At 36.9% G+C, this 27,867-nt stretch overlaps 1 protein-coding gene across 2 annotated transcripts; it reads right to left on the reverse strand.

Moving 5' to 3' along the window:
* On the reverse strand, window positions 1-27,828 carry DIS3 (DIS3 exosome endoribonuclease and 3'-5' exoribonuclease). Of its 2 annotated transcripts, XR_002125126.1 has the most exons (22): window positions 27,476-27,828; window positions 26,727-26,884; window positions 24,516-24,709; window positions 23,457-23,530; window positions 17,291-17,458; window positions 16,381-16,545; window positions 14,855-14,968; window positions 14,589-14,726; window positions 13,870-14,016; window positions 13,380-13,496; window positions 13,020-13,121; window positions 11,968-12,032; window positions 11,791-11,875; window positions 9,738-9,865; window positions 7,148-7,234; window positions 4,761-4,917; window positions 3,301-3,515; window positions 3,026-3,194; window positions 2,740-2,898; window positions 1,922-2,044; window positions 1,096-1,259; window positions 1-86 (listed from the first exon to the last, which is right to left on the reverse strand). XR_002125126.1 is itself a non-coding variant. In XM_019652145.1 (21 exons), exons 1-21 carry the CDS (start codon window positions 27,701-27,703, stop codon window positions 1,176-1,178), a joined length of 2,877 nt encoding a protein of 958 aa, XP_019507690.1. In that variant the 5' UTR covers window positions 27,704-27,828; the 3' UTR covers window positions 922-1,175. The 2 variants fall into 2 exon arrangements, 1 of the variants encoding a protein (XP_019507690.1); XM_019652145.1 differs by lacking the exon at window positions 1-86 and having other exon boundaries at window positions 922-1,259.
* Window positions 27,829-27,867: the final 39 nt, after the last annotated feature.

The following is a 27,867-nucleotide window of genomic DNA, read 5'->3' on the forward strand; positions in this document are numbered from 1 at the left end:
GCGATGCCACTCTTCTCATGTGCCACAGGCTCCTTCAAGGCAGAGACAGTTTACTTGACTGCTGATAAGCTGGTACACTGTAGGCACTTTAGAAATTGAATAAGCAAAGTAAAATGTTTTAAGGTAACTATCTCAGAATATTTGAAAACAATTTAATCATTACTAATCTTTGTGGTTAAGGGAGTTAGTCACTCTGGTACACCAAACTGTAATACTTCAATCTGTGCCCTTTCATATGTACTTATACAACCCTCCCTGTCCTATATATTGGGTTGTCGGAAAAATGATGACATTTTTTCCGTTTTTCGTTGCAAAAATGCGTCATGACTTTTCAACCCAATAATTTGATACACGTATGTGCAATTTAAAAGCCATTAATCATTGCTTTCATAAGTAACATGTTGTGACATTTAAAGTGCCATCCATCTCTATTTGAATCCTAACACCTCATTCTGGGGGAGATAGTTGATGTTTAGGTCCCAGATGGTGATCACGCTACCTGGTAAAATAACTATTTTCCAGTCAGATCAAAATATCCTACATCGTGCCTTCCTACCACATCCAATTCTCAAACATTCACAGCTGTTCAAGGACCACTAAAAAAATGCAAGAGGCTCTTTAACAGAAAGAGAACACGTACAATGTAAGATAATTAACTTAAAGATGGCAAAGATGAAATACTCAATTCCCCGACGGGCCTTGACTTCACTGTCTTGAAATCTAAAAACTGACACACCAAACACAGCTTTCAAGATTTAGAGAGCAGCATAGACTGCTCCTTCTAAAAATGTTCTGTTTTTCTCCATAGGAAAATGGTCGGTTTTTTTGTATCATTATTAATCAAATTATGCAAAATTAATCTGCTCTTCAATGAACAGATGAATGCTCCCTTCAAATGATCTTTAGAGATCCCTAAATTTACTATCCTGTCACTACTTAAGTGATGGATATGCAATTGAGTTTTTCTGCATAAATAGTTCTGTGCAATCCAGAATGAAGTAGTGTGATGGGACAAACACAGTCAACAGTTCAATAAAAATGCAAATTTTTTAAATTATTAAAATGTACTTAAAAGTAACAAACTGTTTCACACACTTCTTAGCTTTAGAAGTGTTCTCTCAAGTTTTTTTTTTTTTTTAAGGAAACCAATCCTTGAAGATTTCTGTTGACTGTAGCTATTTTTCAAGTTTCTTCTTCTTTCTCTCTGGTTCATTAAAGGCCACATTTGATGTATCAGTAGGAATGCTTATTCCTGGTATCTAAAATAATGCAAATGGGGAAAATTAAGGTGAGTAAAAGCATAAAATAAGGAATAAGTGTCATTCTTATCTTCCCCTTCCCCACTGACACTTTCAAGTTCAAAAGGATGTAGGGGTAGATAGGGAAAACGGGTTTAGAAAAGGTTCTCTACACAAAGCATACACTTCAAACACAAAGTAACAGCGGTTCCACATGTAAAAGGCAGACGTGATCTCAACAGGTGAGACACAGGTCACTTGGGAAGTGTGTTTAACTATAACACGTCCAGTAATCCTAGCCCAGCCACTGGCTGTCAGCATCACACGCCTCAGCTGTCTTGGGGCAGAGTAAGGTTAAGAACCAATGTCTTAGGTGAAACACACTATCTTAATCTTCAGAAGTGTAGCTTACAAAATCGATAAAAGTAAAAAAGGACTAGGCAGAAGTTTCAAAGAGCTCTGCTCTTGGTACCAATGACCTCAGAAGAATCCTAGGGATCTGGGGTCCCCTGGCCTAGGGCCATCAGTGAGAAAGTAAGAATTGTTGTGCATGTATTTGTCCTCCACACTACTTACAGGATTCCCTCTCATAAAACGGGTAACATGACGATATCTGTCTTTCACGAAATTCCCTCTCATAAAACGGGTAACATGACGAGCAGACAGTGTAAGTCTGGACTTACCTGTGGTTCTACCAGGGACATTCGAATTTTCTGATGCTGAAGGTTAGACGAGTCTAACATGATTTTCACTTTAACTTTATCAAATACATGGAACACAGTATCTTCTACTTTAAGTGAAGGTATCTAAACAAAATACATTTTACTATTTTTAATTACTCTCATACACTTGAGGCCTTAATTCTTGATAATCTACCTTTCATATTAATTTAAAAGCCTAAATTTAAAAATCACTTCAATATTTAATAAGCACATCTAGGGGTTCAATACAACAAAACCACTAATCTAGGAGCCTCCCATAAATATGAGCTATTTATGTGTATGCTTCCTCCTTTCATTAAGATGGTCCCAAAATGTATTCCCTCATCTCAGGATTTGCACCTCATTGGTCTAGCAGAGGAGCACGAAGGTACTGCGGGCAGAGCTTACTGTTTCGCAGTTCTAAGGTTAGGAAAGTAGGAAGCATGTCAGATAAGAGGCACCGAAAGCAGGGAAATCCCCTTCCCTGAGCTTTAAGCAGCCATTTATTCCTTTACTTTAATCCATCTCTCCACCTAGGGCAAAATGTAATTCAAGTTCTCCTTAGGGGGGGGAACTTTACATGGTCTAAAACAAAGAAATCAAGGTCAACATTTGTATGTGAGAAGATATACGGAGGTAAGAAACTGAACAACGGTAAGCCTAATTGGCGTAACTAAATTCTGTAGGATACAAAAAACAATTTTACCCTTTATAGGTACCATTTGTAACCTATCAAAGAAAAAGTACCTCTCCCCCTGCCAAAAATCAATCAATCAACAAAAACATTAGACATACCGTACCTCATCGTCATAAGCAAGCTGTGGTTTTGGTTTGTCCTTTTCTTCAAAAAAGACTGTACCTTCTAAACCATACTTCGGAATTAACACCACAATAGCATTCTTTCTTACAAACAGAATATAGGCCTCTTCACTTACTATCCCTTTGCTTTTGAAGAACAACTGTAAAATAACATACAACCTTATTAAAAACTGTCTTAAATATTTTGAAATTAACAAAAATCTGAAATCAAATTTAAAAATGAACAAAACATCATCTCTCCTAACATTATCAACAGAAGGCAAATACCTGTGTATGAAAAGCAACTGATGCCCGTTGGGCATATTGAGCCATTTTGTGCCGGAAATTGAGATTTTTACATATATCTGAAAGTTTGTGTTTGTCTGTCAGCTCTGGATAAGTACAATCAGCCCTGATGGCCACAGCCAACAACCGATGAACAATGATGTCTGCATATCTAGATAGATAAAGGAGAAATAAGACTCATGCCATGTCAGCACTAAAATGTCTTTTTAAAATTCAAAATTAACTATTTTCTATTTCATTTCACAAGGAAAAAATACCTTCTGATGGGTGACGTGAAATGCGTGTATATTGGGGATGCTAAGCCATAGTGATGAAAATCATTATCCATTCCAGAGCAGAAATACACAGCTTGCATCATGCAGCGAGTGGCTAATATTCTCAACAGTGTGTTCAGGTACGGGAAAGCAGGAGAATCAGCCCGATCCAAAGAGTCAGCCAAAGACTTGGCCGTATCGGTTTTAATTTCCAAATTCTGTGAATAAAGAGGAGGAAAAAAGCACCATATTAAGCATTTTAAAATCAGTACCATCATGTCTTCAAAATAATCTGATTCAACAAACATGGTGTTTTTGGCCAGATAATAAGTGTTTTTATCTTTATCCTTAACCTAGGAGAACTAAAACTACATTTATAAAAAGCAGTGAGCGTTTTGTGCAAATCAAAGTTTAACATTTTCTGAATGCGTTTCAAAGTACTGAGGCATCCACACTATGACGCAAGGAGGGTGGAACAGAAGCACTCTTTCTCCAAGTCCACTCTGTATTTGCCTAACCTTCGCTGGGGCAGAAAAAAAATCAGAGCTGGATCCTTTCTGGAAAACGTCTGGATTTTCTCTGCAGATATTTTCATTCCATTCAAAATAGAAGTAAAAGCCAGAGACAAAATAAAACTGTATTGGTCATTACAGCTTAATGCTGTGATGTATCAAACTTACTTAGCTGCTTTATTCTGCTTTGGAAGGTGATGCAAAAATACTTAAAAATACTACCCAGGTCTTGGGAAGAAATAAGACAAAATCCCCTATAAGCATTATTAGGGCAGAAAAGAAGTTAATTCTGTTCTGAAAAATCAGAAACCAACGCCATCCTGTTAGAATAATGCCCTGAGACCCAAAACTAGTCCTCGTAGCTCTCTTCTGGACAGGAAAGATGGAACTTGAACAAGTGACCCAAAGAAAACCAAGGTAAGCCACAGTCACCCCAAAGGTAGGGGTAATCATGCCTACATGAAAGGCTACTGCCCCGGGGTAGGGAGGTATACGGAACTGAAGAAACGGTGCCCTTTCTAGAATTTTTCTTGTTTCCATGTATGCAATAAATGGACTTGCATCTTAGGAACATGATACACAGAGGGCTTAGTTGAAGATAAAGAGGAAAAAATATTTGTAAGTCTCTGAAGTTAGGCAGTTCAGAGGGCATAAAATAACACAGGCATAAAGAACATATGTGAAGGCAGAGACATGGAAGAGCTTAGTATATCCAGGAGAATGTAAGTAACTTAAGTCTATATAAATGTATCAAATTAACATGTACACCTTAAATTTACACAATGTTATACATAAAATATATTTCAGTAATAAAAAGGAAGAACTACTGGCAAATTTTTGCATCAAGAAACAGGAAAACTTTTATGGAGATGTGAATACAGATTGATTATTCAGTGCAGTGGCTAGGTCACAACACAAACACAGGTATCACTTCAAACTGTAGGGCCTTGCCTTCGATTTAGCTGCTTTAACGAGAATTTCATAATTTGATGGAGGAGGAGCAGGATGTTTTCGAAGTAGAGCATGTTCAGAAAATTCTTCATGAATTTTTTTTGCAACAGAGATATTGGCGAGTAACATAAATTCTTCCACCATGGAATTTGTTTCTCTGCCAAAGAAAAAAACCATTAAGGAAAGAAAATCAGACTTCTATATATATTTATTTACAGGTTACCTTTTCTACCTACAAGGTAATGGGAATACTTCCTACGTAAACATTCATATGTGTGTGAATGAGTAACTTAGGGCTCTCTTTCTCAGCTATGTTAACAATCTTACTATGCATCTACTGCGTTGAGTAAATCTTGTGCTAGGGAGACGACAAATTGTATTTAAAAAAAGCTTCACTGACTACTAATATATAGAATCTAAATGATAAACATTTTTACCTTTTACTGAGTCCAAATAAAAAGATATTTAACTATGAATCCATAAAAATTAAGTTTACTAAGAAAAGTTTAGGTCATACAAATTTTGGTTTAAAAATTAAAACTTTCACCAATAAATCACCAAAATAAAGAAAACATATTTACAATACTCTGGTGATTATGGGCCAGGCATTGTGCTATAAGTGAGACACACACACACACACACACAGATATATTTGCCCTGCTTTGCAGATGAGAAAACCGAGTATGTGCACCATTTTTCTCTGCTGAAGCTCAGAGTTATTAGTAGTAACAGGATCCAAGTCCACACATAACCTGACTTCAAAACTCTTAACCAATCTGATATTTAAAAAAAAATTTTTTTTTTTAAAGATTTTATTGGGGAATTGGGGGAGGGAACAGCGTTTGGGAATCAGGGAAGGGGAACAGACAAGTTGCTGTCCTATTGTTCTTCAGTCTAGTTTGGAGGACACCACTTCACTGGCCCATGTTGGTATTATCATTGCGCTCTTCCTGGGTGAGGCAGATCGGTCGCCGGCCTCTAGACAGCCGCTCACGGCAGCTGCCGGCCAGCCCCACTGCAACCTATGCCATCACCGGTGACTCACGGCAGCCCAGCTCTAGGTTGAGCTGTTGTTCACCATCTTAGCTGCAGAGGGCGCAGCGTCACTGGCCTTCATGTGGAATCCGAACTGGGGTCCTGCTGCTCAGAGCTCGTGTTTCGAAGCCAGTTCTTAACCAATGAGCCACTCGGCCGGACCTAATATTGCTTTTTATCCTAAATAGTTAATGTATGTCCACTTAAAACTTCATTTAATAAATGATCTACTTTCTGTTTACATAGTGCTTTCTTTCTCTCAAGTCACTGAACATGTATTATTAATCTTTCAATGTTTCCATTTTACATAATATAACTTGACAAGATTCCTAAAGTATATTAATTTTTTTAAATATTAGCAACACCTCCTATCATACCCTTGGGGACAATCTCTTACAACTGTTTTTCTCCTAATTGGTAGGAAGACATGGGTGATGTTCAATTTTGCAAAGCTGGATTCAACTGTTTCCTCCTAGTGTTAGGTTGATTGTTCAGATTAATATTAGACTTATTTGCACAGAAGTTCTCCCCAACCAAGGTATTTTTTTAAAATTTTATTTTAGCTCTAATGCTATAAAGCTCATACTGGTCCTCAATAACAAACGAGTATATTCTCATTTTTAATCCTTGGTCATCTACTAGAAAAGTACAAATGCAGATTTAATTTCAGAGTTACCTTCCATATGACACATGGAAAAAAGGCCTAGCTCTGATTTAACTCCAAATTTCCTCACTTCCTAAATCGTGACTAAATCCATAAAATAACAGCTGAGTACAACAAGTGAATACTCTTCACAACACCCTATAAGGTAGGCACCATGATCAGTCATAAAGAAACCAACCTGAAACTAACAATAAAAAAATAAATAAAAAAAAAAGAAAAAAAAAGAAACCAAGACCCAGAGAGGTCAAATAATGTGCCCACAGTCACATAGGCAGTAGTGGCAGAAGCAGGATCCAAGCCTGGGCAGTCTGGCTTCAAAGCTCTGTGATCACTGTTCATCCTACCACAGTACATTCCATGTTAAATACTTAAGTGATTACCAGGGCAATCTTCTTTTCCTTACCCTAACTATTAGTAGTCAAGCTCTAATACACCACACATATCAAGACAAACCAACTCAAATTAGAAATTTTTCTATCTTAATACAAATGTTTTACATAAGAAAAACTTAAATGTGAGATATTTACTTTTCTATATATATAGTATATAAGTAAAAAAAAACCCCACAGAAATCATAACTCTACTAGAAATATATATTTGAGGTATAAATATGTTTTGTTTACTAACAAACAAGACATTACATTTAAAATCAAAATCTTATCGAATGCCCATAAAAAAAACTGCATACCTAAGTTCCTTGGTCTGTAGATCTATAGGATCATGAGTTTCACTGTCCATGTGAAATCGAACTTCTGGAGAAGAAAGCGTCAAAGCCCTAAACAAAAATTAAAGAGGTGAATTACTCAAATGAACCAGTAACAAACATAATTCCAGAAGTTATTCTTTTAAAATGGAAAAATGATTATAGCAAACGTGTAAGTTATTTTTCTGAAGGCTTTATGACCATCTGCTAAGTTTTATGTTCTATTTCCATGGATATTTGCAGATCTAGAAAGCTTAACATTTTACAGATCTAAAATGCACTTAACAAGAGAGCATAACAGCAACACAACAAAATATGAGTCCTTGTGTTTCTGACGGTTTTAGTATCTTCTATACCCAAGATATGAGTTTTTACTGAGTTACATGGGTTTTACAAATAAAGGTGACTGGCTGCATTTTATTTACCACAGAAAACTACACAGTGGGGTGAAGAATGATGGAGAGACAAAAAGGAAGCTGCTACCGGTAGATGAGTGACATTAGAGGATCCACAGTTCAAAAGTATCTTCCACACAAACTCAAACAACACGGAGACTGATAAACTACAGCTATTGATATGTTACAAATACTGGTGGCTATTAGTACTTGGGTGCTATGTGTCAGATAACATACTATGCTAAGTGCTTTACATGCACGGTTCATTCATGACTTAGCAAGTTCTCCTTTGAAAAGTAAACTCCCAAAAGGCAAAGTAAGGCTAATGTGTCTTTACACCTTGCCGTTACTTTCATCAGATCAGCTACAAATTAACCTAAACCTCAAAATTTTAATGAGGCTGGTAACCTTGTACAGTCATGGAAAGGGGGAAAAAATAATGAGATGAGGCAAGTTCAATGAGATCCAAGTCTTTTACTTCTTTAACCCCTTGCCTGTATTAGAAGAGCAACAGAAGAAACGCTACAGAGGAAAATCTCAAGAATCCTTTTTTGCTATGCAGTATTCACAAGGTTCTACATCAGATCTAATGTGTGTTTATTAATACATCTTGACTTAAAAACAAGGAATACTAATCACATTGTGATCATTTTTACTTCATAGAACACATCCAGGACAAAACATTGATCCTTTAAGATAGACATAATTTAAGCTAAAACAGAACATACCCTTTAAGAAGGCAAAAGATGTCATTTTCTTTTTACCAATTGCTTTTTCAATTCTCCCTAAGACTGAGAAGATTCAATGATAACTTATACGAGTAGATGACCTTCTATTTACAAAATTAAAGACCATTTTTGAAGTCAGAAAACATCTTTTCTATCCTAATTATGAAAAGCTATGTTACAAATGCAAGTGTACATGTCTTATTTTAAAACCACCAAAATGTATTATAGTTCCAGTTTGTGTTTTGTTGAGTTGCTTTTAAAACAACTTTCTATAAATTATCTTTACACAAACTTTCTTCTGATGCCTGGCATATTGTAAACCTTCATTAAACAAATATTTGCTGAACAATGTTTCCTTTTGTTTCATGAAAATAATCTAACTACAGTCCTTTTGCTTACATCTAAATGAGAAGCTTCAGGAATAGTTTCACTAGGTTTTACTGCATCCAAATTATCCTTACAGTTTTGAGTTTCATACTTAGGATCATATAAAAAATTCCCAGGAAACTGAGGTGTGAGAAGACATAGGAGTGGCTCAGCAGTAACTACCAAGAGCAACACTGTCCCATGGAACTTTCTGCAGGAATGGAAATGTTTCCTAACCACGCTGTCCAATATGGTAGTCATTGGCCACATGTGGCTACTGAGCCTTTGAAATGTGGCTAGTGCAACTCAGGAACTAAATTTTTAATTTTAATAGGCACATCTGATGAAACAGAGCAAATCTAGGGTTTGCATTCCCCAAGCGAAACACTCAGTAACTGCTTGTGACCCTCCTCTGGACGGACAGGAACCCAGACACCAACATCAGAAAGGATCGTGGACTTGCTTTATTTGGATAGTTGAAGATGTCTTTCAAGAACCAAATTTATTTTAACTACTTTACTTCAACAAGTTTGTGTACCTAGACACTCCTTGTACCTTCTGCAGTTAGGCAAATGCCATGATCTAGTAGGTAAGAGACATGAATTTGCCACTAGCTATCAGATCTATGTAAAGACTGCTTCTATGTAACTCTTAATCATTTTAAAACTAAACGTGTTGGATTAAACAATCTGTAAAATCTCTCCCAACTCTAAAGTGAAAGAACTTGCTCTACATTTATTGAAACTGAAAACCAATGTTCAGTCTGAAAACCCATTTTTAATTAAAATGAGAAATGATCCATACAGAAGTCTTAAGGAGCTCTTGCTTTCCTAGATTTAAGATCTTTAACTCAAGCATATCAATTTTAGGACAACTAATTACAAGCATAGAACTCCTGAACAAACATGAGTCCAGAATCAAGTTGCTAATACTTAAGAGATAGCTGGAAGAAACAGGATGTGTCCATTCAGCCTACTAAATAATTCATCATTGTCCACTACAAAACACTTTAAAGAGCTCACAAGTTATCTTAATACCAAGATAAATGAATTAAGAAATATCTTAATAGATATTTTTGAAATGTACCCTTTTTCAATTCTTCTTTTTTTCAAAATTTTAGCTAATTTATTTAGTCCGCGGAGACTAATGGTAATATCATCATTCATGGTTGCTGAATCAATTCTCATCTGAGCTTCGGCATATGTAAGGGAAGCCTAAAAAAGAAACCATGTATTAATATAACTTTTACAAATTATAAAAACTCATTCACTGGGCCGGCCGAGTGGCGCGATGGTTGAGAACTGGCTTGGGACGCCAGAGGGCCCCGGTTCGGATCCCACATGTGAGAGCCAGTGACACTGCCCTCTACAGCTAAGATGCTGAACAACAGCTCAACCTGGAGCTGGGCTGCTGTGAGTCGCTGGCGACGGCGTAGGCTGCAGCCCCTGCTGCAGTGGGTTGCCATGGGCTACCGTGGCGGCCAGCAGCCGCAGTGAGCGGCCGTCCAGAAGCCGGCGACTGATCTGCCTCGCCCGGGAAGAGCGCAATGATGGTGCCAACTTGGGTCGGTGAGGCAACGTCCTCCACAACTAGACTGAAGAACAAAACAACAGCAACTTGTCTGTTCCCCTTCTCCCAGTTACCCAGCACTGTTCCCATCCCAATTCCCCAATAAAAATCTTTAAAAAAAAAACAAAAAACCCCCTCATTCACTACATTCTCCTATTTCCACTACATAAAATATATTATTTCAGAAAACATAAAAAATCATTAACAGAAGAAAAATTCCTAGCTATAATATAGTATACTCCACACGTATGATTTCTGGTTCATTAACTCTTATTTGATGCATTTGACAACATAAGCAAACGTATGTTAAAGTAATTTGGTGGTGCTGTTAGTAAATAAACTGTTTAAACTTTAATTACTTTCATATTTAAGTTAATGTATAGATACTTAGGTAATGTTAAAATAAAAAGGTTAGATTATTCTCTGATAATGATTATAAAGTGAAATCCTTTCCAGAAGATCATTATTCTCCTACTCAGTGGCAAATAATTAAGAAAATTGTATAATAGAAGTCTAGTCATCATGCTTTGCAGCAAATCTACTCAATAACCAAAATTGGTGGGACAAATCTTAGTAGAAAAAGATTTAAAGTAATTTCCAATTTCAATCCAAATAAACAAATGGCTGCTTCTGTTCCTATTTCATTCATCTGGGAAAACTTTTTCAGCTGATTAAAAGAAACAAAAAAAGGAACTTCACAAGTAAAAACTGGGAACAGCCTGAGAGTCAGATGATGCAAGATGCCAGGTCAGATTACTGGGACAGTCAACTTCTCTACTAGGAGCAAAGAGTTCCCCTCCTAAAAACATTTTCTGTTGTATGTTCACTGAATATTTTTTTTCATATAATTTAGTTATATTGATGAAGTCTGAGAGAATTATAAGTTCATTCCTATTTAAAAATACAAATCTAAGAAGGCTTAAATCATTCACCCATCACTATTTGTTAGTCTAATGCCGCTTTCTTTCCAAGTACTAGTTGATCAGTATAGAAAGAATGGTGTTAAAGAGAGAGAAAAAGTGGGTAAATGTGGAAATAGGATCCCTGGAAGAAAAGAAGTTTGGCAAATCTCACAGGGAAGATTCAGGGCAAAAGGGGAACATGAGGGAATCTGTGGAGAAACACAAAAACAGGAAAAGGATGAGCACAACCCTGCCCCGTTCTGTCTGCACACACATCTCGGGCTAGGCCTGCTGGAGTCCAACTATGATTTATAACATCATTTCTATAAATAAACATGAGAAACAAGATGATGGTGCACATGCCTGCTTTTAAAATGCTAACCAGTCACAAGCTGGGATAACTTCACATATTCAGTTAGGACAAAAGTCACCTATTTGGTCTTCTCAAATATATACGTTGTATAAGTTTCTGAATACAGGAGAACTGCTACATTAAATTCATTTCTAAATAACATCAAGAATTAAGCAGATAACTGCAAAAAACTAGATTTTGTTGCAACACTGGGGAAAAATTTCTTAACTTCATTAGGCTTTTTCAAAACCATCCTCCTTCAAAACTGTTAAAAGTTTCAAAGAGTTTAACATTAAATGTTAACCATGACACTAACCTTTGAATTAATGGCACTTTTAGTAAACCTGGTTTTTAAGATTTCAGCATTGTGATTCATTTCCCAAATACATGAAAATGCCAGCCTATGGGGGGAAATAGACAGTATTTGTTAATGGGAAACAGTTAAAGTAGTAACTACTATGTTCTTACAAAAAAACATGCCATGCATAAATACCTGTCGACGTTACATCTTAAGGAACATAAGTTAGAGCTAAGCAGCTCTGGAACCATGTCAATCCTCTGGAACAGATAAAAATAGAGTTGCAAGTTACTGAGCTATATCCATACATTTATTTGAGGTTCTATTCTCAAACAGCATTAATTTAACAAGGCAAAATAAAAAAGAGTATTCTAGTCTTTGTGAATAGAGCTGAGAAAACATGAAATAGAAAGTCTCTTTCTAGAAAAGTCCTTACACAAAACTGTTACAAAAGGGAAGCAATGAAAGAACACTGGATCCCCTTCATTTCAGAGGATCGAAGTTGAAGTCCTCTACGCTAACCACCTAGCTGTCCTCTGGAAGTCCGAAATCTCTGGTCTGGATAATAAGTCTGTACTAGGTAACGGACACAAGCACTACTAGTTCTGTGACTGGCCCTTTCTCTAAGGCTTAATCCAAACCATATGGTGCTTTTAAAATACTAAAAAAGATACTAAATTTTTATGGAAAAAAGCTACATAGAACTTTGACAATGAATTCATAACAGACTAAGCTTAACTTTCCCCTCTACTGTCACAATTTTTCTCTTACAATTTATGGGACCATACTTGAAGAAGAAGAATAAACAGTTAACTGACAGATTAGACTCATGATTTAACTTTATAAAAAACCGAAACTACATTTTAGTTAGTTGCCCATAAATAATAAGTTAAATGCTACACAACAATTTGTAACAACTACACCTACTTGTTATTTGGGACACTCAACAACAAAAACACTTCCATATTTTCACTGACTTAAGGCCGCCTTATTCTATGGATCATTAGTCTCTTAGTTAACTCACGTACTATTCCAAACCGTGACTCTTCAAGAATCCAAAAGTGCCCATGATTTTTACAAACTGACTATGCACAATTAACATAATACTTATTGATCAAATTTCACTGAATACTGAGGCTGTCCCTTCCTCAGGAAAACACTGGAGATGAATTTATTATTAAGAATAAAACATGATGAAAAAATTACAAGTATGCATCAAAATTCCATTTTACATCTCACACATTTACCTTTTCACAAAGATACACAGTTGTTCCCCTTCTGGCTGATTCTTGATCCAAAGCATTTCCTGGCCTAATAAAATGGCTAACATCAGCAATATGAACACCAACCTTAAAAAGATAAAAATAAAAGAATGTCAACATGCTAAACTGGGTAAACAGAGTTTTCATGAGAAAAACTTTAGATTAAACTGAAAAAGGATTTAGTCGCATTTACCATTTCAATTTTTGATACATGCCCATTAGCCTCTGTAGCTACAACTGACTATATTTGCCACGACTAACTCACAAATTCTACAATGGATCAAAAGAAAACGACCTCAAGAACGAAACTATATTGGAATAAGAATGTAGGTACAATACGAATACCTCCAAATTTCCATTTGCAAGTTCTCTACAGTGCAGAGCATCATCTATATCAGTACATCCCGGTGGGTCCACACTACAGACACAGAGATGCCTCAGGTCCTCTCGGTTTTTCATGTCCTAGAAGACGCCACATGATTAAGAAATAAAAAACTATTCTTGGTACAAATGTAACACAGCTGTTATGAAATCACCAATATCTATATTTAAGAAATAAAAACACTTTGTCTTAATGATAATCAGACATTATGAATTGTTAACTTGTGGTTTCCTCGCCTTTGAAAAATGTGACATAAGCTAATGTCGGTCCTCTAGAGAAAAATTATCTTTCAGTAAAGCAAATAATTTCTGTAATACCTAAAAGTTCTGCACCTAACTAAATGTGGGGAGGAGGCGGCTATGGTTTCTACATATTCAAAAACATACCGAAAGCAAACAAAATTTGATCAGATGTAACCATTGCCAAAGTTACTAAGAGTTCTTTTCAGCTTACCTTTTCAGTAATGCTCCAGGGCATCTGTGGCAGGAAGCTAAGAACAGCCTGTGAAAAGGCCTGATGGGGAACATCATGCTCAAGTAACAAAACTTCCGTTTCGGTCTCTTTATCTCCAACTTGACCCAAATTTTTCACAAAGTGTCCCTAAAACCAAAAGGTATTATTAGAAAGGTGTATTTTATAGCTTTTTATTTGGTGATGGATATTTTATCACATTAAGTTCTTGAGCATTTATATGCCACTTTAGTATTTCTAATGTACCCATAACTACTTCTTAAAAACGACCCGTTGGTAAACTAAAGTTGATAATTATGAGACTTCTCAAGTGTTCATGATGGAGATTTCGTGAAGGCTTCGTCTTTAATATAACAAAGTGTCTGTTTATTTCCTATTGTCGTTCAAGTTTAAAACGTGCTTCAAATACAGTAGCTTCAAAATTTGTTTATCAGCATCTACTTAGGTCTCAAACACCATGTTTGTAGTCACTATCAATAAAATTTATTTGTAATTCTGAGTAAAAGTAACCAAGTGATTTACACTGGAATTTCATAAGTTTAATTTTCAAATTGGATGCACTACTTATCAGGTAGTGAAATATCCTTAAATTTTGGTATGAGTTTTATACACAAGCAGATTCTAGTTTCACTAAAAGAAGCAATTTTATTCCCAAATTTTAAATGAAATATTCTAAAATGAGATTAATAATTCAAGCTTACATTTGGGTATCTGGAACTTCTGGGCCATCCATCAATAGCAACGATAATTCTTTGTCCTTCTAATGTAGAAGCCTGTCTGGTTTCTATCCGAATTCGAGGAATTCTCTTATCAGCAGGCGTAAAGAGATGTCTTCTTGACTATAGAGAAAATTAGGAAAAAAGATTTCACATACACACAAAAATTGGGATGGGGGCAAGGGGGTAGGCTGTATGTTCTTATAAATGTGTATCAGTTTTTATTACATAGCAACACGCTCTCTACTCACCTCCTTAATGTCAGACTTGGAAAGCATGCCACAATATGGCCTCCAATTCCTTTTTATTATTCCTACAACTCTACCTGTAGGCTTTAACATTTTTTCATTTACAGCAGTCTTAAGCTGAGATTAAAAAAAAAAGTAAAAAATCTTCAGTTATTTTTCCTCTAAGTAGAATGACACAATTCTCCTTCCTAATTAGAATATGAATAATACGGATACTAATATTTTCAGGGATTAAATTATGACATAAATGTACAAAATCTTGATGCTTCAGAATTCTAAGCAAGAGCATGCCAAACCATATCATGGTAATAGTTTCATAATAAAGGACTGTAAAATCAGTTACTTGAAAAATATATAATTATAATTAGTACGTATGTCAGAATTCAACTCTTTTCAGTTTTAATATGAGGTTTTACTAACACACACACACACACACACACACACACACACACACACACAGGTCTGGAAATTAACAGACTAGGATTTTAGTACTGGGATTTAGGTTGCACTAATTAACTGTGCGGCATTTATTAATTCATTTTTAAAAAGAGCTGTATCTTTAAAGTTTTTTCTTCATCCAAAATAAAAAATCCACATAAAGTGTTTCTTACAGAAATAGCAGAAGGATCTTTCGGTATTTCACCTCTAACACTCTCCTATGGCCTACACCAGAGGTTGGCAAACTGCGGCTCGCGAGCCACGTGCGGCTCTTTGGGTACATACATGTGGCTCTGAAGTAAAATTGAAAATGAAAATAAAACTTATCACAGTTTCATTTATAAAATTTTTAAAGGATATTATTCACATAATGGTGATTTCATTTGTTTTATGGCTCTCGAATAATTTTTAAATTGTAGTGAGGGACAGGATTGGCTCTTCCATCTCAAAAGTTTGCCAACCCCTGGCCTACACTCTGCACTGATAATGTCACAGTAAGATTCCGGAGTAGTGAATATATTCATGGTAAAAGAACTGCTGTTGTATGAATTCCAACTCTTTGTAATTCTTTTAATTCTAAAATAGGGAAATAAATAGGTCTTATCAGGTAGACTTTGGCTCATACATGAAAAATAAATGAAAGCATTCTCTTCATAATAAATATGGTAATAGAGAAGGAATTATTAAACAGACCCAAATGTAAGCACCCAGAAGTGTATCTATTATGCTAAGAAAATTTTAACATTACATAAAAACATTTCAGAAAATTTTCATTTGTCTTTACTTGAACCTCATTAATTCAGACAGATCATGTACCTTGTGTCATAGAGTTCAAGTTTCATACTCAAGTTAGCAGTTTTTTGTATTTAAAACCATTTATTTGAGCAAAATAAGACATTAATTTAAAAGACTACAAACTTAAATACTTAGAAAAAATCAGCTATGTGTATGACATGTATTAAACCTAGAGAACTATTAACATAATTTTGTTCAATAGCTCTAAAAGCAATGAAACTTGTTTCATTTTCTCCAAAACTAACACAGAAATTACACAAAGCTACACAGACAAAAATTAAAACCTGGTTTCATACAATGCATTCTCTTTCTTCTTCTTTCTCCACATCATCTTCATTTTGACCGTCATCATGTAAAACCACAGAAGATGGTGCGACCCACTGATTTTTGGGGAGAAGCTCCACACACACAATGTCTTCATGAATAGCTCGGTTTAAATTTTTAAGTCCTTGTAAGATTATCTGGGTAAAACAGCCAATGACATGTGCTCAGATAGTTTTAGTGGCAATATAATATTGTCAAGGTTCCCTAACAGCGGTTTAGCTATATCCTGAATGTCTCAATGGATCTGTTTTTCCTCCTTTATGTATTTTCTTCCTTTACACTGTCCCTTTACTCCACTCTCTTAGCTTCTCAATATCAAATAGAAAAACATGCTCAGAAAGTATGGGCTGTGTTCATGCCTCTGCTGTAACAGGAGTACAGAGAGACCTTGGGAAAATTTCTTAACCTCTCTGAATCTCAGAGTCTTAACTGGTAAAACGAAAAAGGAGCACCTACTTGTATAGTCTGGGTTGAAGATTAAATGAAATGCAGCATGCCAGTTAGAAGAGCTCCTGCCAAATAGTGAGCTCCTGCCAATTCACTTTAAAGAGTGTGAAGCCCTCTAGAGCAAATACATGCTATGCAAATAGTATTTCCCACAACTGGTCATAATATATAAAATAGAGGCATCCCACTTAGTATTACTTGATTGACTAGATTTTTATTCCTTAAAAGTAGGTTAACAGAAAGTTCTTTACTTCAATAAGCAGTTTTCTAAAAAAGTGGTTAATTTTAGTATCTATATTCCCACATATGAGCCTTCAAGCTGGTAAACTGGGAGGATAAGTCAAATTTGAATTTGCATACAAAATTTTAAACACTTATCAAAGAAAATAATAAACAGAAAGTATTTTAGTGTATAAGGAATATTTATACACTTGCCTCTTTATTTTCTTCAGCATCTCCATGAACCCATACTGTAGCTTCTAAGTAATTCTCCCTGCTGGCTCTAAATGTTCCTTGAAGGTATGTACCAGATTTTATGCCTTGTTGTAGTTTACTTAAGGGAAGATGCTCTGAAAATATTATTTTCCCACTTTCTATTCCATTCTGTGAAATAAGCAAACCAAAAGATGCAGTTAGGATGCATTCAGTATATAACTACTATCAATATCAAATGTCTTTAAAAAACTATCCACATCATGGTATATATAACTCCATGAATGAAAGAATACAGCACAGTGAGGAAAAAATGCTTTCTATTTTTAGGGCAACTTACACAAATATTTCAATTTCATTACATTTAGGTGTTTAACCACAGATGTATATCACTAAGAAACTCTGCATACCCTCGCCCCCCACCGCAGGCCTCCCAAAATGAAAGTGTGTATTTAAATGGGCAGGTAGTTACATAAGGCTAAGTTGAAGCCTCAATTCCATGAAAGGACTGTGGCTACTGAAAGCACAAGACATGCTCTTTTTAATTTGGCTATTTTAAATAGCTACAGATATAAGATAGAGGTAGGCTGGGAACAGCCGTAGATCTACCACAACACCTATCAGAACTGTGTGACCTCAACATATAAAATCCTGACTGCTTGGAGCCTTTCGTTTCCTCCTCCATGTCCCACAATTCCCAACTTTCTAAGCAGAATGCTGTGTATCTTCTTATTTTGCTTAACTCGCTAACGTCCCTGTCTTTCTTCCTCACTCAGATGGGTGACCTCAGTGTCCATACTGAGACTCAGAAGCGACGAGCAGAGACCTGCTCGCACTTCATCCTCCTGCCACCGAATCTGTCCACCCACCTGCATCTACACCGAAACCTCAGCTTTCTCTCCTGCAACGATGAACGGAATACTTCTGTTCTTTCACTTGGGCACTACAAACCATCTCTTCTCTCTTCAAGAGCTTTTCATGTAATAATCTTCATATTTCTCTCTCTCTCTCTGTACTGTAACATTCTTACCATCATATAAACATAATATGATCTACTAAGAATAAACAAATAAATAAAATTTGGGTTCCCCTTCCAGACAGTGGCTGGATCCTTTGTCCGACTTGACACCAGAATACAAAAGTGTTCTCTAGAATAGCTGTATATCTACTTCTTCACCTGCACTCTCACGAATCTACTACAGTCAAGTGTCATACTTCGCCAAGAATGGAACCGTTACTGAAACCATCACTGCCAAGGTCACAGGTACTATATTATCTTAGCAAATGCAATGCTCCATTCTCAGTCTTGCCACGATTTTAAAAAATGATCTTTCCTTCCCTGAAACACATCAGCATCCAAATCATTATTCCTTTGGTTTCTGTCCTACTTCACTGATTAGTTTCCTCTGTCAATTTTCCTGTTCCTGATCTCTAACTGTTGTATTATAGTATCCCAAGGTTCAATGACAGGCCATTTCCCTTGCTTTACATTTATTCCCTTGTTGTTTCTTCCCATTTTAAAGGAAAAAAACAAAAACAAAAACAAAAACAAAAAAACCACCTCTTGATGCTACTTGCTCTGCAAATACCACTCATTTCTCTCTGTCCATTACAATATTCAAAGTGTTACAATGCTGTAATTTCTCTCTTCCCATTTTTCCACCTATTCTAGTCACACTTCCACTCCCCACTCTGGATAGGTCCCCTAATGCTAAAATCAATCATGAGTCCTCATTAATTTATCAGCAATATTTGACACAGATGAGCACCCCCTTGTCCTTGAAACACTTTTTTGTACTTGGCTTCCAACAGTCTCACACTCACATAGTTTTCCTCTTGTATCTCTTTTGCTGGTTCCCCTCATGTTTCTGACTTCTAATCACTGGCATGCTTAGCCTTTGGACCTCCTGTTTTCTAACTATACTCATTCCCATAGACCAGGGCTCGGCAAGCTAAGTTCCAAGTCTGACCCACTGCCTGTATTTGATAAACAAAAGTTTTATTGGAACACATCCACACTCATTTATCTACTATTGATGGCTGCTTTCACACTACAGCAGCAGAGGCTGAGTACTTGCAACAGAAACCATATAGCCTGCAAAGCTGAAAGAATGTACTATTTGATTCTTTACAAAAAAAAGTTTGCCTGGGAGAACATAGTTGCAAATCCATGTTATCTGGTAAGGGACTTGTACCCAGAATACATAAAGAACCCTTACAACTCAATAAAAAGCCAAATGCAACCAAAAAGTAGGCAAAGGATTTGAATAAACATTTCTCCAAAGACAGACAGACACACACACACATGTGTATGTGTATACATATGTGTATGTGTGTGTGTGCGCATGTGTGTGTATCTAAAAAGTTCATGAAAAAAATGCTCAACACCACTAGTCATTAGGGAAATGCAAATCAAAACCACAGTTATATACATTTGATACCCATTCAAATGGCTATAATAAAAAAGACAGACAACAAATGTATTGTCTGATGTCACTAACACCATATATTGTTGATGATATGGAGAAATTGGAACCCTCATACACTGCTGATGGGAATGTAAACTTGTGCAGCCTCCTTGGAAAACAGTTTGGCAGTTCCTCCAAAAGTTAAACATAAAATTACCATATAACCCAGCAAATCCATCTGTACATACCTAGGTACATGCTGATAAGAAATGAAAACATACATCTACACAAAAACTTGTAGGAAAATGTTCACAGCAGCATTTTTCATACTAGCCCAAAAGTGGAAACTAAAATGCCCATCAACTAGTGAATGAATAAATAAAATGTGACATACCACATACTAGAATATCATTCAGCAATAAAACAAACGAAGTATTGGTGTATGCTATAACAAGGAAAAACTGTGAAAATATTATGCTAAGTGAAAAAAGTCAGTCACAAAGGACCACATATTGCATTATTCCATTTATATGAAATGTCCAGAAAGATAAATTTATATACAGAAATAGCGACGGTAGCTTAAGGCTGAGCAAGGGCATTTCAGCGGGAGCCTGGGATCAAGTGGTTACAGATATGGAATTTCTTTGACAGGGGAAGGAAACATTCTAAAATTAGATCATGGTGACAGTTGCAGAATTCTGTGAATATACTAAAAATTGTACATTTTCAATGGATGGATTCTATGGTATATGAATTACAACTCAAAAAAAGCTATTTTTAAAAAATCTGCCAATTCCTGCCGCAGATAATCTCACTTGGTCTTATGGCTTTACATACTACTTATATGTTGATGATTTCCAAATTTATGTCTCGTCCTAACCTCCCTCGTGAGCTACAGATTTGTATCCCCAACTACTCACACCATAAAGCTACTTAGAGCTCTAATGGGTATTTCCAACTTAAAATCTCTAAAATTATACTTGTGATTTTCCACCTAATCCTGCTTCCCCCTTCATCTTGTATAAATAAAGCGATACTATACCCAGTTAGGTAAAACACCTGGAGTCATCCATATTCCCTCATAGTGCCATCCAACCCATCATCAACTCCTAAAACATCTATCTACAGAATACACCCAATCTCTGAGTTCTCACTACCTCAGCTGCTACTACCATAGCCCAATTTTCTACCTTCTCTCCATTAAAGCACTAAAATCTCCTTCTACCTGGACTGGAGGATCTTGCTTCTAATCTATTCTGAGAGCAGCCAGATGTATATTATTCCCTCGCTCAATAGCTGTCCAGCACTAGGGCACTAAACTCCAGTATTTTCTCAGGATTGACCACATACTCACTGTGTACGACACGACCTGGACCTCCCTGCATTTCTAACTTCATGACTAACATTTTCTCCCTTGCTCACTCTATTCCAACACTTGCAGCTGTCCATCTCACCAGCTTATTCTAAACTCAGCAACTTTAAACTTTCTATTTCCTCTGCTTGAAATAACTCCTTTACATAATTCAGCTAAAGCAAACCTGTTTAGTTATCATCCTTCACATCTCAGCATAGGCTTCACCTTTATCATGAAGCCTTGACATCCCAAATCTGGGTTAGGTGCCCTTGCTAAGTATAGTCAGTTCCATTATAATGCTTGCTTTGAAAACACGAATTGGTCCAATGCAACTAATATATTAGAAAATAGTAGGTGAATGGAGAAAACTGCACCAGCTGAACCAAGCCACACAGAGATCCACAGAACACATTCATAGCCTCCCAAACACCTCTCAGTTACCTCAGCACCATGTGTCATGAGCCACACCATCTTCATCTGGTTAACACCTTTCTGTCCAAATTTAGGTAACTGTCTTTCCACCACTTCATAAAGTTTCTGAGTGTCTGCCCCAATCACATTTCCCCAGAAGCTCTGTGGTTTTTATTAAATGATACTGCATGGCACAGGGAATATGATGGACACACATGTTTTATTACAGCAAAACTCATTGTCAATTCACCATATCCTACACTTACCCTACCACAGTACTTAAATCAGATACTGAGTATTACCAATGTTAAAGTACTTCTTGTTTCTTTTTCTAGATCAATGCTATTTAAAACCACCTTGTGATGAAGGGAATATTCTTTTTGTGATGTCCAATATAGTAGCCACTAGGCACAAGTGGCTACTGAGCACCTGAAAAGTGGGTAGTGCAACTGAGAAACTGAATTTTTAACTTGAACTAAATTTAAACATGCAACTAACTAGTGGCCACACATTAGACGGGGCAAGCCTAAATCTGTATTCCAAAAATCAAGCCCAGCTTTTATTTTCTCACTTCCATTTAGTTTTGTAAGGTAGCTGGTTGAAAGCAAGCAGAGTTGGGAAAAATGGTAAAGACTGGATTTTTGCAATATGTCCTATTGTATAAAACCTATTTCTATAATAACAATAGCTACCATTTGGAATGGTACATTTACCCTGGCTATGGGCCAGGCACTGAGATTAGATTTTATTGATACTACTGTTGCTCAATCCTCGTAACAACACTATAAAGTCGTTATTGCTAAACACTCTTGACACATAAGGAAATGAGGGCTCACAACGTTTAATGATTCCCACAGCGCGCCCTCTCGCGTCTATTGCAGTGATCCCTTTACTCATCCGTCAGCCTCTAATCTTGCACTTGACACAGTGTATCATCCTACATATCGATATTAGAGTGCTCTTTCAAATAAATAACACTTCTGATCATTTTACCCACCCTCCCAGGCACACTTTAATTAGCCTGCCATTGTAAGGTAGGGGACCCAGAATCCTGTCTACTGTCATCTCTCCATAGCAGCCCTTTAGGGAGATCTTTATAAGATAGTTTAAAAATGAGTGACTTATTGGGCCGGCCGAGTGGCGCGATGGTTAAGAGCTGGCTTGGGATGCTAGAGGGCCCTGGTTCGGATTCCACATATGAGGGCCAGTGACACTGCCCTCCACAGCTAAGATGCTGAACAACAGCTCAACCTGGAACTGGGCTGCCCTGAGTCACCAGCGATGGCGAAGGCTGCAACCCCTGCTGCAGTGTGTTGCCATGGGCTACCATATGTAGCCAGCAGCCAGTGTGAGCGGCCAGCAGCCGCCATGAGCGGCCGTCCAGAAGCCAGCGACTGATCTGCCTCACCCGGGAAGAGCGCAATGATGGTGCCAACTTGGGCCAGTGAAGCCACATCCTCCACAACTAGACTGAAGAACAAAACGACAGCAACTTGTCTGTTCCCATCCTCCCAATTCCCCAATAAAAATCTTTAAAAAATAAATAAAAGAATGAGTGACTTACTGTATAAGTTCTAGGTCCTCATTATCTGGCCTCTCCCCTTCTTGTCTACCTCTTATGACTTCCTTTCTCTTCCTTCAGGATTAAATCTACAGCTGTAAACTCTCTCTGCAGTGCCCGTCACTTCTTTATTTGTCAAATGCCTACTCCTATTCACAAACTAGTCATGGATTCCTTTATTTATTCATAAAACATATAATGCCACGAAGTGCCAGGCCCTACTTGGTGCGAGGATATATCGGGACAGAGCGCTATTTTAGAAAGTCTTTCAGGAATGGCATTTTGATAAGCCTATTACAGCCACTCTTATTGTCTATAACCCAACTCTTATTCAAATTCCAGCTTATCCATCGACATTCCAATTTTTATATGATAACCCAAAGTGGCTATTTTAATATTTTCACTTTTAAGAAACAAAATAAAACTCAAACATACCCCTTCTTCAGACAAACAAGCAAGACGATCTATGAGTTCAGGGTTAGCAGTTAGGCTCTTAACATATTCTTCACCTGAAAAATAAGTTGTATTATTGTTTTTGTTAAATGCAAGTTTTCTTTTTTTTTTTTTTTAAGATATGGAAGAACATCAATAATTGTGTTTGTGATGATATATGTCAATTTTTTTTGGAAAAGAAAATATCCATTGAAGTAGTCATGTCCAAGCAGACAGTGGATCAAACATATGAGGTATGACAATTAAGTTCGCAAACTTGTTGCAACAATGTTGCTAACATTTTTTGCTATCAGAGGGATTAGTCATTATGAATTTGTACGAACTGGACAAAATGTTAACCATGTTTACTATTTGGAAGTGCTGAAAAGGCTGCATGAAAAAGTTAGATGAAAACGACCTGAACTTTTCAGCAACAATTCATGGCTCTTGCATCACGACAATGCACCAGCTCACACAGCACTGTCTGTGAGGGAGTTTTTAGCCAGTAAACAAATACCTGTATTGGAACACCTTCCCAACTCACCTGATCTGGCCTCCAATGACTTCTTTCTTTACCCCAAGACAAAGGAAATATTGAAAGGAAGGCATTTTGATGACATTCAGGACATCAAGGGTAATATGACAACACCTCTGATGGCCATTTCAGAAAATGAGTTCCAAAATTGCTTTGAAGGGTAGACTAGGCACTGACATCGGTGCATAGCTTCCCAATGGGAGTACTTCAAAGGTGACTATAGTGATATTCAGCAATGAGGTATGTAGCACTTTTTCTAGGATGAGTTTGCAAACTTAATTGTCCAATCTTGTATTTGTGAACTTTAATTGCTAAGCCAATTCCAAATGGTGATGGGGAAATTAGCCATTCGGCACTACAAGACACTGACCTTAGAAATGCAGAGAAATTTAAAAATGCAAAAATATCACACGAAGTAATATAGGACTATGAAAACATTAAATAGTTACGTGAACTTCTGACCATGGCCTGATAATTTTTACACGCATTTGCAAACATAAACTAACAGCTTCTATATTTAGACTTACAAGTGAAAGCTGGTATTCCTTCTTCTATGGCTTTCTCTTTGTTTTTCCTGTCATTTGTTATGAAGATAACTTGCAGCTGATTCTCTGCTGATAATTTCTTCAAATGTTCATTGTACCATTTTGCTGCTACTCTAATGGCTCTATCATTCCTGTCATTAGAATTTTCTCCCTGTTTTTGTTCTACATAAGTTTCTCTAAATATAAAGAAAAAAATTAAAAAGAAAAAAAAAGAAATAAATAAAAATCAATAGAAAGAAGAACATGTAAAAAGTCTTAGGACATAAATGCTTAATAACCACTAAACTTAAAGGTCAAGTCAATGGTATCTTTATCTCTTGAGTGTATTCAGATTTATATCTTAGAGCGCAAATAAATAGGATTCTTATAGTTTTAAGACAACCATTTGCTTGAAAAAAAAAAGAAAATCATGTTAATAATGGAACAATAAAAAAGCTAAAATAATTTTATGTCACCAAAGAACAAATTCAAGAACAAAATTTATACTTCGGTTGGCACATAAGTAACGGTTTGTTGGAAAAAAAACTATAATAAACCTTTGCAGGTCTAATAATGAGTTATCTTCTGAACTATAGATTAAAGTAATTCCTAAAGGCTATAAATAGTATTACTGATGATTTATGATCATATGATTCTAGTCATTAAATACATAATGCATATAAATTATCCATGGTAAACACAAAATAATGCCAGGGGATATCTAGAGACTGAAAGACCAGATATAGATACTACTCCTAAGCCTACTCTGAACTCCCAAATACAGCATAGTCATTTCTTTAAAACTTTCCCAGTCAAATTTAAGTACAATAACAAAACTCAGTATAATAACATCTAGTGTTTAAAGACAACAGATTCAACTTTAAATTTTAGACTTATTATATTAAGTGTTTAGAATCATTTTATTATTCACCATTGTATGCACCTGCTAATGCTTTAGGCTTACCAATCAAAAGCAGTCATACATTTTTAAATTGGTTTTAGCATGACTTGAGGAACAGAATCTTAGATGAGATTTGCCCAAGTGTCTAACATCTAAGATGTTTCCTGTCAATCCCAGTATTGCTAAACTCTATTCACTGCACTTAAGCTAACAATATAACCTCTGATTAGTGATCTGATGATCATAATCCACGAAAACCTGGTCTTTCTGCACTGAGAAACAAGTGATGTTTCTGCGTCTAAATTTCAAGAAGCTAGCAATAAGAAGTCGACAAGAGTTTTATTCATGTTCTTTACAAGAACAATTTTTTTTTGTTAAAGTTTTGGATACAAGAAAAAAGAAAAGAAAATTGAATAATTAAATTTTAATTTGCATATTCCAAAGGGATTTCATTACCAGATCTACCATTTAATCCAGTGGTTCTCAAGGGAGGTGATTTTGCCCCCCTGGGAACACTTGACAATGTCTGGAAACATTTTGGGTTGTTACAACTCTGTGGATGGGGGGAAGGGTTGCTACTGTCATCTAGTGGGTAGAAGCTAGGATGCTGCTAAACAACTAAACATCCTATGATGTATAAGACAGCCTGTCCACAACAAAGAATTATCCATTCCAAAATGTCAGCAGGGCAAGGTTTGCGAAGCCCTGCTCTAATCTATAAAAGTATACTAAGACTCATCAGAGGTTTATGTAACATAAGAAATCACGATATCTATTTACTAAGACCACACATTATGTTCAAAGATCTTGAATTTGAAACGTAACAAAGAATTCTATTCTTTAACTTTATCTTCCTCATCAGTTATATTAGTTTAACTTTTAAAAGCCCATAAAGAATAAACCTGTTTTATATTTTTAAACCCCCTTGAACTCTCACATTTTATTAATCTATGCTGGCTATTCCTATAATATGGTATTCCAGGAACCCAGGCGTATCTCATCTGTCGAGAATCTATTGCTCAACTCATACTAAAAAGCAATTCAAAATGAAAACATTTGGGAAATAAAAGTACCTACTGTAGCCTAGGAGTCAGGAGACCTTGGTTCTAGGTTTGATCCAATCAATGTCTACGTGACCTTAATGAGATCTACTTAGTGTCCTCTTCTGCACAACTGTGTAAGAACCAAATAATACACCTCTAAGTATGAAACCTATCAGTTATCTTCTGACGTCACAAATCAGTGACAGAAGGTCTCCCCCAAGTTTAGCTCATTCTATGGTTTTCTGATAATTAATGTAATTTCCCCCCTACCTATGGTGCTCATTAGTGAACGTATAGAAATGCTTCTCCAGGTTATTAGTCACATCTCGGATTCGTTTATACACCGGTGCGCTCCGATTTCTCACTTCTTGCAGAACTGTTTGTAGCACAATTACATTCCTGATGGCAGGGTCCTCAAGAACATCAATCTTAAAAAGAAAAAAAGAAAGAAAAAAAATTAATTTTTTCTATGTTCACTTATAAATTGTTTGTTTCTATCGAAGATAAACCCTGTCGGTTTAAAAAACACTGAATATACATGAAGATAAGGTGCTATTTTGCTATAGAAAAACCCTTCAGGTCTAGCGGAGAAAAGCACATATAAACAGATTAACTCCAAAACTTCGCAAAATTAAGTTCATAAAAAAAGAAATACGTTGGCCCACATAGTTTTAGTTAGTAGGCACTTACAAGCTGCCTGGAGGTCGCAGGCTGGAGGCCACAGAAGCCCAAGTCCCCGGCCTCCAAACATTTACAATCTAAGGCAAAAGAAACACCAGGAGTTAGAAAATTAACGTGTCTAAAATTCTTAAGGCTCTGAGAACTCAAAAACAATGCGTACAAAAAAAAAAGAACTTCCACCTGGGGGCCAGGGGAGATGAGCCCGCTGGGGTTTGCTTCTCCCTAAGTGCGTGATGCTGCCCAAGATGCGCCTCCTTGGGCCTCAGTTTCCCTACCTGTCACACCCTCTTTTCCTGGTGAGGGCGCGTTGCCCGTGGTTCGCCCGCTCGCCAACTCACCTGGTGCAGCAGCACGTTGGTATCAGGCAGCAAGTAGTGCGGCTGCGGGCAGAGGCTGCTCCCCGGATCCAGGGGCTGCGACTCGAGGACGGGCCCCTCGTGCGCAGCGCCGCACGCCGCGCACCCGGGCGCGCCGCAGCCGATGTCGTCCCGCAGGTAGTGCTCACGCACGATCTTCATCACGCCGCCCGCCCGCGTCTTTTTTAAGAAAGTCTTGGACTTCAGCATCTTGCCTCGCGGTGCGGGATCCCGACTCCGACAGCGTTCTTCCGGTGAGAAGTAGCCAGCGGAGCTCTGTCGCACAACTATATTTTACCCCGACGTTCGCTCCTTCTCACTCCAAGGATATTAGTGAACGCCTCGCGCGGGAAAACGTCGAGACAGACGTTGGT

This window comes from Hipposideros armiger, unplaced genomic scaffold (assembly GCF_001890085.2).
Source record: "Hipposideros armiger isolate ML-2016 unplaced genomic scaffold, ASM189008v1 scaffold_174, whole genome shotgun sequence".
Lineage (NCBI taxonomy): Eukaryota > Metazoa > Chordata > Mammalia > Chiroptera > Hipposideridae > Hipposideros > Hipposideros armiger.

Bases quoted from the DNA above. Each gene is read 5' to 3' on its own strand.
- DIS3 (XM_019652145.1), bottom strand. From the start codon at position 27,703: ATGCTGAAGTCCAAGACTTTCTTAAAAAAGACGCGGGCGGGCGGCGTG. The intron at 14,969-16,380 runs GTATGAAACCAG...TTTTAATCTCAG, and splicing joins AAGAAGAAAGAGAATGCATT to CTTAAGACTGCTGTAAATGA. The intron at 3,516-4,760 runs GCAAGGCCCTAC...CTTTATTCACAG, and splicing joins TTAAAGCAGCTAAATCGAAG to AATTTGGAAATTAAAACCGA.